At 45.2% G+C, this 14,043-nt stretch overlaps 1 protein-coding gene across 1 annotated transcript; it reads left to right on the top strand.

Annotated features, from left to right (window-relative positions):
• Positions 1-331: 331 nt before the first annotated feature.
• Positions 332-8,397, top strand: LOC126063623 (putative serine protease 45). Its single transcript, XM_049862062.1, has 6 exons — positions 332-656; positions 2,798-2,824; positions 5,871-6,027; positions 6,507-6,781; positions 7,617-7,780; positions 8,167-8,397. The coding sequence occupies exons 1-6, from the start codon at positions 332-334 to the stop codon at positions 8,395-8,397; spliced, it is 1,179 nt and encodes a 392-aa protein (XP_049718019.1).
• Positions 8,398-14,043: the final 5,646 nt, after the last annotated feature.

Genomic DNA, 14,043 nt, shown 5'->3' with positions numbered 1-14,043 from the left:
ATGTCTGCCCCAAAGCTTCTTGTTCAAGTTTTAGGTACAGTTCAAATGTCACTTTCTCAAAGACATCTTCCCTGATTCCTTAGTGTTATTGATCTTTTTCTCTCCTGTACTTTCCACATCTTTCTTGATTCTCAAATCCATATTAATCCTGAAATTCTATAGTGTACCAGGCCCAGGGGATCAAAGGCTGGGTAACAGGGGGGCCATCACTGGCCAGGGCTCCAAGGGCGCTTTCCCCAGCCAGGTCTGGGGGTACTGTTACAGATCCAGGGCACTGGGGGCACCACCATGGGCCAGCCACCACTGGAGCAATCACAGACACAGGGCAGCGATGGCGCCATCACAGGTCCACGGCTCCAAGGATCAGTCACGAGGTAGGCTCGGAGAGGGGACGCCTTCAAGTACCTGGGGGAGTGTTCGGGACTCCAGAGGCTCCGTCACGTGCTGCGGGTGCTGTCACGTGCTCAGGGTGCCGTCACGTGTCTGGGACGACGTCACGTGCTGGAGTTCGCAGATCTGTCTCCGCAGTTGGCATCTCCAGAGCCTCATGGCTGCCTCGCTGTCCCGCCGCAGCGCCGGGCCCAGCGTCTCGAGGCTCTTGGTCCTGAACTGCCGTCTCCTGCTCCTGCTGCTGCTGCTGCCGCCCCTGAACCTGGGTGAGGCGGGCACCGCCTCCTTCGCCCCGCCCCAGCTCCACCCTCCTCCCCCCACATAACCCCCCGACTCACACCGCTCCTACCCCGGCTTAGGGCCTGGCATTAAGGCAGGGGACGGGTCCCAGGCTGTGGCTGTCTCTTCCAGCCTTCGGGGTCTCTGTCCCCCCCCCCCCCCCCGTCACCTCTCCTCCAGGGTTTCGCCAGGGCGATTCTATGGGTTTTAAACTTCTGCCCTCTCCTCTGGCCTCCTTCCTTGGGCCACACCTGCCCTACAGGCTCCTGGGGACCAGCACTTCTAAGGACCCCTGCATTTTCTCCCAGGCGATTCTTGCCCTTTCAGTCTGGACGTGGCACCTAAAGTCCGAGCCCCCCTCTCCACAGCACCCTCAAGTGTCTCACAGGCTACCTGTCCACCCCAGGCTCTCGGCCGTTTCCCCAGGCAGCTGAGCACCCCTGGAGACCTCACTTGAGCATGCATTCTGGGCCAGGCAGGTTCCTGGTCTCCAGCCTTGTCCTGCCCTGAGGCAGCTCATCCATCTTCCTCATCTTTCCACATAAACAAATATTTCCAAATTTGCCTTCTCCCTAAACCGTCTTTCAACCTAGTGCGCCTCACTAGCAGTCTCTTCATTCACTCGAAAATGGAGGCCCTGGAGTGCTGTCTCCCTTGACTCTCCCCAACCCCTGGGGGCCCCTCCAAACCTGACTGCATCAGCACCATCCTCACCTACTTGTTTAAGGATTCAGGACACATGCCTCACGTCAACCTGCTTACCAGTGCCCTTGACTGCGGGCCCTCCCTGTCCTGTGCTCCGGCAATCGCTCTCTCCTCCTTAGGTCTTTATCCTTGCCCTTTCTGTTTGCTGTTTCCCCACTGTCTCTTCTCTTTTCACAGCCAGTCTCCTCAAAAGAATAGTTTTCACTTCATGCCAATGCTTTCACACTTCCCACTTAATCCTCAGCTCCTTCCTGCCATGTCTCTGCCCTTATTTTCCCTGACCTTTCTGCCACTCTCTCCTTTTTCATTTTTTCTGGTCCTTTGGTTTCTCTCAGACTATTGTCTCCTGATTCTCTTCTACCTCAAGGATAACTCTGGCTTTCCTCTGCCCCTCCCAGACCACACATGCTCTATGTGTTCCTGATGTATTGGTGTTCCCCAAGGCACTGCCTGGGTCCCTTTGTTCCTCCCTTCTTCACTGCTCCCTGGGTGAACTCACAAGCCCTGGGCATTGATCTGCCATTTATATGATGGTGCCTCAAAATGATGTGTGTGGATGCGCAGCTACCTACTGGACATCTCCACCTGAATGACCTAGAAACATCTCAACCCCTGGGGTCCAAAACAGAAGCTCTCATCTTCCTACAAACTGACTTCTCTAGCACAGAGGATGGCATCCACTCTTCTCCAAAACCAGAAACCTTTACTTGAGTCCACATCCAACTCACCCTGTCTGTTCTCACTGCCATTTCCTTGTTTCAGACCACCTCATTTCTTGCCTGGGTTCTACAGAGTCTTCATTGAGATCTCATTGCCCCCAGTGTGGTCACCATCCTATCTATTCTGCCTTCAAAATACAGACCTGACCAGGGCACACCTCTATTGGCTTCCCTCCTCCAAGAGTTCTGTCCAGGCTTCTTGGCCTGGCTTGCGAGGCTTTCCATGGTTGACCCTAGAGTCTCCTCCCCTGACATCATCCCTTACCATCACAGGCCACGTCCTTCAAACTCTGGAATCTCTGACACACACCATGGTGTTTCTTCTGCAAGGAATGTCATCATCACATTTAATTTGTGTTTTACCTTCTCATCTTTAAGTCCTTGTACAATAACTCCTCCTTCCAGAAGCTTCTCCTGTCCACCACTTCTTCTGGGCTCACCGGACACCTATGGCCCTGTTCCTGAATTGATCTCATGTAGGTGATTAGGCATTCACTTCTGTCTCCTACGCTGGACAGTATGGTCCTCAAGGGCAGGCTCTGTCTGATACATCTCTCTCTCCAGCCTCTGGCTTCAGGTTGGGAACAGAGTGGGAGCTCAGAAAATATTTTGCAAATGAATGAATGAAAGAAAGAAAAATGCATCTCCTCCCTGTCATCCTGTTATGACCTCTTTCTTCATCTCTGTCCCCTTTTCTCCTCCAGGTTACAAAGAGGACAAAACCATGCCAGGTGGGTTGGGTGAGCCCCTGCTGCAGGAAAAGCTGTGGGTCGTGGGCCCAGATATGGGGCACACTTGTTCTGAAAGGGATCACAGAGATAGTGTTTCTGGGCCTGTAAGAAACAGGAATTCAGTCTAAGAGGTCTGCTTTCTAAAGGACAACCTGTAGCTGCCAGGACATACAGAGCTAACAGTCCCCAGGAAAGAGTATCCAGACCTTCTGTGGGAACGCAGAGCCTCTTATTCAGCCCAGGCTGTATCCCATCAGGGTGTGAGGCCCATCCCGAGTTAACGTGTCCAGGAATCTGACACAGACCCTTTTCCACACACAACCCTTTTGGGCTCTAAACCCAAATGGAGCACATGGAGCCCCCTAGGCCCTGTGGCTGGGTCTGCAGAGCCTGGCTCCTCTATCTTCCTGTCCTTTTCCTTAGACCTCAAGAGTGGAGAGTTGGGCTGCTTCTGCTTTTGGGTTCATGGGTCTCCATTGTCACTGGTCCTGCCAAGACTCCACCCTGATTTGTTATTGATTGTTGATTGATTAAGTTAGCTATTCCTGGTTATGTCCATGCTCACTCCCATCCCCCTCAGCTATACTTATATGTTCAGTGAGGATCTTTCTGTTTGTGTGTGTTCTTATAAAATGTATGCTCTTGTTTTGTGTGCATGTATTTCATGTATTTTTAATTTATGTAAGCGGTATGTGCTGTACATCTCTGTTTTCATTCAACTCTCATTTTAAAAACTTTTTACTTGGAAATTATTTTAAACTTACAAAACATTGCAAAAATAAAAATAGTAAAAGGAACACACACACACAATTTTTTTCAGAATCGTTGAAGGGTAGACTACAGCATGGCTCTTTTTCCTCAAGTAGTCCAGTGTGTATTTTCTAAGAATATTCTCTTACATAACTACAATACAGTTATCAACATTGATACCATACTTTCAGGAGCACTGATGGTGCAGACGTTTAAGCACTTGGCTGCTAATTGAAAGGTTGGCAGTTCCAAGCCATCTGGCTGCTCTATAGGAGAAGGACCTGACCATCTGCTTCTGTAAAGGTTACAACCAAGAAAACCCTATGGAGCCATTCTACTCTGTCACGTGGGGTTGCTCTGAGTCGGGCTTAACTCCAGGGCACCCAACAACAACCATGCTTTTATCCATTGTCCTCGTTCCAGTTTGGTCAGCCCAGTTTTTTTTAGTTTTCTACACTCTTATCAGCAGTGCCTTAAGGTGTATATATTGCCACATTCCACCAACCTGTGGCATGATCTAACTTTTACATTTTTTTTGGCCAACCCCTGAGGTAAAGAAATGACATCTTGATTTAGTTTGCATTTTTCTGATTACTAAAGAGTTTGAGCATTTCTCAATGTGCTGTTGGCCTTTGAGTTTCCTTTTCTGATAAATTGCTTGTCTTCATCCTTTGCATATTGTCTTATTGATCTTCCTTTTTCTTGTTGGTTTCCTGGAGTTCCTTGTGTATTCCTATTAAAAGTCTTTTGTTGATTTTAGATATTGCAAATATTGTCTCCCAATCTGTCACCTGCCTGTTAACTTTGTTCATGGGGTCTAAGATCCTTGATTGTAAGGTAATCCAGTTAGTCAGTTTTATGGTTTATGTTTTGAGGTTTTGTTTAAGGAGTCCGTTTCCACGCCATGTCACATGGTGTCCTGTTAACTTCATAGTTTTACCATTCACATTTAGGTCTTGAAGTGCTATAGGAAGGAGTCCAGTTTCTTTTTTATTTCTTGTATGGCTAGCTAGTTTTTCTTTGGAGCCCTGGTGGCGTTGTAGTTAAGAGCTTGGCTGCTAACCAAAAAGTTGGCAGTTTGAGCCCATAAGCTGCTCCTTGGAAACCCTAAGGGGCAGTTCTACCCTGTTGCTATGAGTTGGAATCCACTGGACAACAATGGGTTGTTGTTTTGTGTTGTAGTTTTCCTGTACACACCGATTGTAGTGGCTCCATTATTTATATTAAGTTCTTATATTACATGGAACAATTTCAGGCTCTCTTTTACATTGGTCCATTTCTCTGTTCTTGTGTCAATACCACACTGTTTTTGTTTTTATAGCTTTGATGTGTGTCTTAATATCTGCTGGACAAGTGTCCCTTCCTTGTTCTACATTTTCGAAGCCTGGGCTATTCATGGACCGTTACTTTTCTATTTCACTTTTAGAATAAGTTTATTAAGTTTCTAAAAAAAAAAAAAATTCTAACTATTAGAAAATGAACTTATACATTAATTTTGGGAAAAATTACATCTGAAATATTAAGTTGTTCTATTTAAGAGCAAGGAATGTCTTTCTATTTATGCTGATCATTTTTGGTGTCCTTTATTGGAGTTTTAAATTTATTACCACAGAAATTTTGTGCAGTTTAGAAAAAGATAATTCCTGAGTACCTTATAATGTTTTGCCACTGAGAACGTATCTTATTTTGAATATATTTTCTAGTTGGTCGTGCCGGAAGAGAGAAACGTAATTGATTTTAAAAGTAAATTGATTTATTGAAGCATTACATACGTACAAAAAAGTACACAAATCACAAGTGTCCAGATCAAGGAATTATCACAGCGAACACACTGTGTAACCACCACTCAGGTCAAGAAAAAGAACGCTGGTGTAGAGAAATCTTGATTTTAAAAATAAAATCCATTTTTAAAAATTGATTTAAATTTTTTTTTTTTAAAAAAGTTAAATCATCCTTCCCATACATGAGAATGTCTGTGTACATTCTCACTTACCTGCACACTCACTGCACAGCCCAGGCTACCTGTGTTGATTGCTCCTTGTGTAGTTTAGTATCTCTCCCTCTCTTCTGCTGTGATTTCTCTATGTCTCTGTCTTGATGCTTTTTATCTCTGTTTTTGTCACTTTCTGTCCAGCTCAGTGCCTTTGGATAAGCCACAGCCCTTCCTCATCCTCAGCCTTCCCCTCCTTAATATGGAGCAGGTCCCTGAGTTTACAGTCTTGTGCAAATCAGCCTTGGGGGCCATCTTGGTCTCGGTCATTCTTATCCTCCTCTATGTGGCCTCTGTGTCTCCCAGGCACTGTTGTTCCTAAAGTTTGTGGCAAACCCTGGTGGTCGGACGTGGGCCGCCATTGGCCCTGGGAAGTGAGCCTGCGGGTGAAACACGAACACGTGTGTGGAGGGGCCCTCATTGACCCCAGCTGGGTGATGACTGCCGCCCACTGCATCCAAGGGTGAGTTCGTCCAGAGCCCAGAGACCCAGAGCTACAACGGTCCAGCCCAGCTTCCTCGTTTCCTCTGGGGAGTGAGGGGTGGGGAGGAGGGGTTTCTGGAACAGGAAAGTCAAGTTCAGGATCTCACAGGGGTCAGGAGGTGTGCTGGGGCATGAGGCCCAAGCAACGAAGACTGTGTCCTAAGTATGGCAATGAGGAAAATCCAGCACACATCCCTGCTTCCCCTGTACATGAGGACGTCCGTGTACTCCCACACCTACACGCCTGCTCACACACGCATAGCCCAGGCAACCTTAAATCGACCTGAATGATGAGTAAGGAGACAGGCGCATCTCTGATGCTGAGGCCCCCAGGCCACATTAGGCACGATGAGTGAGCAAGTTGGGCAGGGCTTCTGTGAGGGAGAGAGTTCTTGGGGGAGGCAGGAGTGCATGCTTGCTTGGGAACCTGACACTTCCAGGTCTCTGTGTCTTCTGCAGCACCAGAGAGTACTCGGTGATGCTCGGCACCTCCAAGCTGCAACCTGTGGACTTCACCGGGGTCCTCTTGATCCCGGTGAGGGACATCATTTTGCACCCCAAGTACTGGGGCCGGACCTTTATCATGGGTGATGTCGCCCTTCTCCAGCTTCACATTCCTGCCACCCTGAGTGAGTACGTGCAGCCCATCTGCCTGCCGGAGCCCAACTTCCACCTGAGGGTTGGGACACAGTGCTGGGTCACTGGCTGGGGCCAGATTAAGCAGCGTTTCTCAGGTGAGTGGGTAGGATGGAGTGGAGTGCATGGTAGCACAGAAAGTGCAGTGTTTTCCTCCTGGGTCCTGCCACGGTGCCTCTCGGGAAGATGTGGCTGATACCTCTGGCCCCTGGTTCTCTGGGTGTGTTGGGGCTGCTCCTTACATGGGAACCATTGCCACAGTTTATACCTGTGTGCTTGACGTGGGCACCTCGTTCACTCATTCAGGCCCAGCAAGCAGTGCCTGGGCTGGGCACGGTCATTTGCCTCTTCTGGAAGCTCAGAGACAGGGATTCATAACTTCACTGACTCAGCTCACTCCTTCACTTGACAAACTTGACATTGAGAATACATGCCCTGCCTGCAAGGAGCTTGCAACAGAGTTGGAGTTGGGGCACAGGCTAGAAGAAGAGAGGCTAAGACCTGGCCAGGTTATCTTGAGATCAGGCCAGGAGGATCTGGGATGAGCTCTGGGCATAGTGACTGCCTGAGATGCCTGAAAGAGGAGCCAGTGTTAATCAGATGGCAGAGGGAACAGCCGGTGCAGAGCCCAAGGCTGGAGATGAGCAGCCATGTGGTTGGGGTCTGCACCAGCACTTGGATCAAGGCCTACTTTGTTCTGAAGGGAAAGCTTCCCAGAGAAGGGGATCCCAAAACCTAGCCTTAGAGGGTGAGGGGCTTGCCGCACCTGGTTCGCACTGCTGGGGGAAGGCATCAAGTGAAGGAGGGCATGGTGGTGTCAAAAGGTATGGCTTGGCTGAGCCTTGAGGTTGGAGATGAGCGGACGCTGAGAAGAGGTCAGGGCTGGATGAGAGCACCGAGTTAGTGCTCAGTCCCGCTGGGGCTTCTCCACAGCCAACTCCACATTGACCCCAGAGTTGCAGGAGGCTGAGGTCTTTATCATGGACAACAAGAGGTGTGACCGGATTTACCACAAGAAGTCCCTCTTCCCCCGTATTATCCCCCTTGTCCTGGAGGACATGATCTGTGCCACCAATTATGGAGAAAACTTGTGTTATGTAAGTTTCTGGGAGATTCCGGCAACTCTCCTTCTGTTGGGGATGACTCCTGGGTGGGGAAAGGGGAGCACAATTTCCTAGGCAGGAGACCCCTTGGCCTCCCTCTTTGTTATCATCACCAGGCAGTGCTCTGCTTCTACCTTCCTACCCCTGTGACTTTGATTTTGGCTGATATTCTGGGGTGGGAGTCAGTGGTCAGCACCTGGGATGGGACCCCAACTGAGGAGCTGAAGGAAGAAATGCACGAAGTGAGATTCTCCCACCTGAGGCTCCAGGATGGAAAGAATCTTTCAAGCAGAACTCAGAGGGTGGGCATCCTGGGTTCCGTGGGGCCCAGTGGCCCTAGCTGGACCTGGAGCTCCTATCACTCCTCTCTCTTTGCCTAGGGAGACTCTGGGGGGCCACTGGCCTGCGAAGTCGAGGGCAAATGGATTCTGGCTGGTGTGCTGTCCTGGGAAAAGGCCTGTGCCAAAGCGCAGAATCCAGGCGTGTACATCCGTGTCACCAAATACAGCAAATGGATCAAGAAGCAGCTTGACAGGGCTCTCTCAGGCCCCCGTGCCTCCACGTGGCTCCTACTCCTGTCCCGGCTGCTGCAGCCCCAGATGGGCCCCTGACCTCCTCCTTCTTCTCCTTCCTCTTCCTGCTTTCTATCAGTACCCTCTGCTGAGTGGGGGCAGATCCAGGTTAGACCAAGGTCATGTGTCCCTGTTCAGTAAGAGTCAGGGTGGGGAAGGAGTGGCCCCAGGGGATTTGTCCTGCTTCCACATCCCAGTAGGGAGGGGTGGGGCAGATGACTGGGCCCCGGGTGACCAGGAGAAGGGCAGTGTGGCCTAGAAAGGTTCTGAAATCGTGGACCAGATAGTAGGGATTAAACTTGTGTAACCATGAGCTGGCTCTCTTCTCTTTCCTGGGGTGGCCTGGTGGTTGGGGGTAGGGGTAGATGTGAGGGCAGGGCCTCCTGGAATTAATTCTGGCCCACAGGCTCCCAGAGTCAGAGCTGATGGATTTTTGCTGTAGCACTAGAGCTGGGGCATAAGGAAGGGACCTCGGCCTGCCACCTCAGTTTCCTCATTTGTCAAGTGGGCATGCTGTGAGGGCGCAGTTGGAACATGCCCTGTAGGCAGCAGTAGGAAGGACCCACATATAGCACTCGAAAATCAGCTTTCTTTTTTTTTTTTAAATCTGATTTTTACATGTTCATTGTAGAAAATTAGGAAAACACAATAAAGCCTAAAGAAAAGAAACATCCCTGGACCACCTCATACAGAGATATCCACCCTTCTCATCTTGGTGCACTTCCTTCTACTTTTTTTTTTTTTTTTAATTTTCTTAAAATTTTTTTACAATTAAATAGGAGTTCTGGTGGCACAGTGGTTAAGAGCTTGTCTGCTAACCAAAAGGTCGGCAGTTCGAATCCACCAGCTGCTCCTTGGAAACACTATGGGGCGGTTCTACCCTGTCCTGTAGGGTTGCTAGGAGTTGGGATTGATTCGATGGCAACTAACAACACAACAACAACGTGTTATTGTTCATAACCTACTTTTTTTTTTCACTTATATGACTTGAAAGCCTTTTTATGTCTGTACCTAGAGCTATTTTTAAAAATATTTTAAAATTTAAATTTTTTCTTTTTAAGAAACTTTAGAAACAGTATCTGAATACATTCTTGTGGTCTACTAAAATTATTCAGAAATGTGTATAAATAAATATAAAGGCTCCCTCTCTCTCATCCATCCCCGCTGCCAATCCTGTGTTCCTCCCTGGAGGAAATCATTGTTTAAACTTATATAAAACACCTTTATAATTAAAAAAAAAATGGAATCTTACGTGTCATTAGTGTCTCTGGCTGGCACAAACCATTAAGCACCTCACTGCTAGCTGAAAGACTGGCGATTTGAATCCACCCAGAGGCCCCTTGGGAGACAGGTGTGGTGATCTGCTTTCAAAAGGTCACACACAGCCCTGAAATTCTTACGGAGCAGTCCTACTCCGCACACACGGGGTTGCCGTGAGCCAGAATTGACTCACTGGTGACTAGCAACACAACAATATGTGTATTATTAATAATTTTTTTTTTTTTACTTACATGACTTGAAAACCTTTCTATGTCTGTACCTAGAGCTATTCTTCATATTTTTAAACTACTGCATGTATTCTGTGTGAATGTGACATCTGCCATTTAACTAACCTGTTTTTAGAGTATTTCTGACTTTTTCATTGCAGAGGTGACGTTTCCCCAACATTTTCACAGCCGTGCTCCTGGGAGTGGGACGCAGGGGAGGAGAGTTAAGGGAAAGACAAATTTAATAATCTTGAATGAGCACTGTCAAATTCGTCCTTCCCAAAAGCTAAACCAATTTACATTCAACATCTACAGAATATGAGAATGAATGTTTCCTCTTTTGCTAAAAATGGGTGTTATTAATATTTTAAAGTTTTGTCCATTTGATGGCAGAATATGATCTCATTGCTGTTTTAATCCCCCCCCGTTGGAAAATGTCTTTTCATGTGTTTAAAAAAATACTTTATTCCTAGTGAATCCTCTGTTTAATATAGGTTAGCTATTTTTCTATTGGGTTGCTTATCTTTTTCTTAGGGAAGGTCTGTATCTTTTCTGAATTATATTAAGCCTTTGTCAATTATTTAAAAAATATTTTTGCCAGTGGGTCACTTGTTTTTTAAATATATGTGGAATGGATGGGCAATTTTTGCCTCAAAGATTTTTACAATTATCACAGAGTCAAATGAGTCAATCTTTACTTTCTTCCTGGGTTTTGTGCCTTGATTAGGATGGCCTTCTCCATCTCCAGATGATAAAAACTACCTTTTGGTATTTCTTTTAATATTTTGATAATTTTATTCTTTATATTTAACTCTTTAATCCATTTGAAAATTCTTTTTATGTATGGTGTGAGGCAGGGATTTAATTCTATTGCCAAGTGGAGAGGCAATTTCACTGACACCCTCTCTTGTAGAGTCTATCCTTTTCCTGCTGATTTGAATTTCCGCATTTATAACAGCAGAATCTCTGTATATACATGGGTATGTTTCTGAACCCTCTATTTTTTCCCTATTGATTTTTCTTTCTGTCCCCAGGTCAGTGCTGTATTTTCGATCAGCTTTATGTTATGTTTTCTTAAATGGTAACAAAAGCTCTCCTTTTTTTTTTTTTTTTAAAGTATTGCCTATTCTGCAAAGATTGTCTTTCATAAAACTTTAGAATCAGTTTGTCAATTTTCATTAAAAATCCTATTGATATTTGAATTGGAATTATATTATCCAGGTTAATTTGAGGAGAATTGTCATTTCTCCAACGTTGAGTTTCTATCCAGGGGTATGATAGACATCTCTGTTCTTTCAGCTCTTCATCTATATCTTTTTGGTAGTTTTATAGTTTATTCCTGGATATCTGTAAAAAATATCTTATTAAGTTTATTCCTAAGTACTTTACAACTTTGGTTATGTTGTGAATGATATCATTTCCCATTACAACTTTTTTCTCATTCTACATGTTAAGTATTGTAAAGCTGTAGAAGGGTTTTTACAAAATTGTGATCTTGATTTTGACCACCTTGAAAAACTATCTTGTTCATTCAAATAGTTTTTAAGTTGATTCTCTTGGATTGTTTTTGGGTAATTGATTACCTAAAATGGGGACAGCTTTATCTTGTCCTTTCTGAAAGTTATACCATTTATTTCTTTTTGCTATCTCATCGCCTGAGACCTCTAGCACAATGTGAAATAGTAGTGGTGATGGCAGGAGGACATGTGCCAACCCTGACTCCATCCTTTCACCCATTCCACAAATATTTGACAGTCTTCTCTGTGTCAGGCATTCTTCTGCGTCCTGGGGATGCAACAGTGAACAGAAGACATCCATTCTAGTAGGAATGCTACTAATGTTCATATTATTCTTATACTCTTCCTTAAAATAAAAATGCTTCCTTCTATTCCTGGCTCATATGGGACTGTTTAATTGTTGTTTTAATAGGAATAATTGTTGTATTTAATCAGATGCATTTTGGGTATTTATTGAGATGATTATATGATTTTTCTTATTTAATCTGTTCAAATAATGAGTTATATTACTAGAGCAACAGATGTCTTACATAACTGCTGTAATACCCTGTAGATTCAATTTGCTGACGTTTTGTTTAGAATTTTGGCCCCGATGTTAGAATTGGCCTACAGTTTTCCTTTTTGTTCTACCCTTTGCTCAAATTTGGTTCGTTGCTGTGCTAGCCTCTGAGAATGTGTTAAGAAGCTTTCTAGTGTTTGCCTATGCCCTAAAGCAGTTTACTTAGCACCAGCAATATTTGTTCCTAATGCTTGGTAGGTTGTGCACATAAAACCAGCTAGGCCTGATGCCTTTTTTAGGAGACAAATATATTTTTTTTAATTTTTATTGTGCTTTAAGTGAAAGTTTACAAATCAAGTCAGTCTCTCACACAAAAATTTATATACACCTTGGTATATACTCCTAATTGCTCTCCCCTCAATGAGACAGCCCATTCCCTCCCTCTACTCTTTTCATGTCCATTCCACCAGCTTCTAACTCCCTCCCATGTCCCCTCCAGACAGGCGATGCCAACATAGTCTCAAGTGTCTATTTGATCCAAGAATCTCACTACTCACAAGCATCTTTTTCTAGCCCATTGTCCAGCCCAATCCCTGTCTGAAGAGTTGGCTCTGGGAATGGTTCCTGTCCTGGGCTAACAGAAGGTCTGGGGGCCATGACCACCAGGGTCCTTCTAGTCTCAGTCAGACCATTAAGTCTGGTCTTTTTATGAGAATTTGGGGTCTGCATCCCACTGCTCTCCTGCTCCCTCAGGGGTTCTCTGTTGTGTTCCCTGTCAGGGCAGTCATTGGTTGTAGCTGGGCACCGTCTAGTTCTTCTGGTCTCAGGCTGATGTAGTCTCTGGTTTATGTGGTCCTTTCTGTCTCCTTAGCTCGTAATTACCTTGTGTCCAGGAGACAAACCTTTGACTATAAAAATTGCTTTTATAGTTATTGGCCCACTCAAGCTTCCCACCTCTTTTTGAGTTAGTTTATATGTGTTCCTTCAAAATCACTTATTTTAGCCTACAACTTCAGATTTATTAGTATGTAATTTACCCTTGTGGTCCCTTTTTATTTCTAGTATAATTTGTATGTGTACTCTCTCCCTTTTTCTTAACAAGTAAAGATCATAACTGCCAAATTTTTGTTGATTTCATAAGTCTTTTCAAAGGACCCTGTAGTGGAGTTTTATTGGTTAGCATCACAGCATTCCTTCTCCTCTTTCCCTAGCTTTCCCCATCCCTGGTCAGGGAGCCCACACCTCTGAATGCTACCCGTGCTTTTCCGGGGAAGCTGCCGCACTCCCAGCTCCCAGCTGGTCTGCTCATTGGCTTGATCTAGTTGGCATATTCCAGTGCCCTGGCCTCCTGACCTCAGTCAGGCACTGACCTAGATGGTCCCAGTGAGCATAAGACGTCGTTGGAGGAGAGACTGGCGCACTTTCTCTCCAAATGTGAAGCAGGAGGATGTTAGCTACTGGCAACTGATTTTCAACAAGGGAACCAATTTAGGATGAAGCAGGCACCACTGAAGCCAGAGAGAAGAGACAGAAATTGAAAGCCTGTTTGAGTGGAGGGTTCTGTTACTTGTCTGCTCCTCAGTGGTACAGACTAACTTTTGGGTTTAGTGATCAGATCTGTTGCCTCCCGCACCCCCACACCAATAAGTCCTTTTAGCTTTAGTTAGCATTAGTAATTCCAACTTTCTACTTTTTTTTTTTGGAGGAATTGTTTTATTGTTCTTTTTCTAACTTCTTGAGTGGTATGCTTAGTTCATTAATTCCACAAATTTTCATCTGAGTTTTACTTTGGCCATATTTCACAAGATTTGGTATGTACTGACCTCATTGTCATTCATTTCTATTATGGTTTAAAATTTCACATTATTTTTCTTATTTGATCCAAGAGTTATATAGATAGATAGCCGCTGTCCAGTTGACTTCAACTCATTGAGACCTTAGGTACAGCAGAACAAAATGTTGCCCGGTCCTGGGTCATCCTCATTAACATAGCCTTTTCTGTTTTTGTTTGAACATGATTAATGTCTTTTTTCCCATGAACTGCTTCATGTCACTTTGTTTTAGGTGTGTCTCTAATAAGTAGCATATGAGTGGAATTTATTTTCTATACAATGTAAGACTTTGTCTTTTAAGAGTAATGTGTTCACATGAGTTGTGATAATGGATATGCTTGATCTTTATT

Source organism: Elephas maximus, chromosome 20, assembly GCF_024166365.1.
Source record: "Elephas maximus indicus isolate mEleMax1 chromosome 20, mEleMax1 primary haplotype, whole genome shotgun sequence".
In the NCBI taxonomy this organism is placed as follows: domain Eukaryota; kingdom Metazoa; phylum Chordata; class Mammalia; order Proboscidea; family Elephantidae; genus Elephas; species Elephas maximus.
The sequence above is the reverse complement of the archived record's forward strand: the minus strand, read 5'-3'. Positions and strand labels throughout refer to the sequence as shown.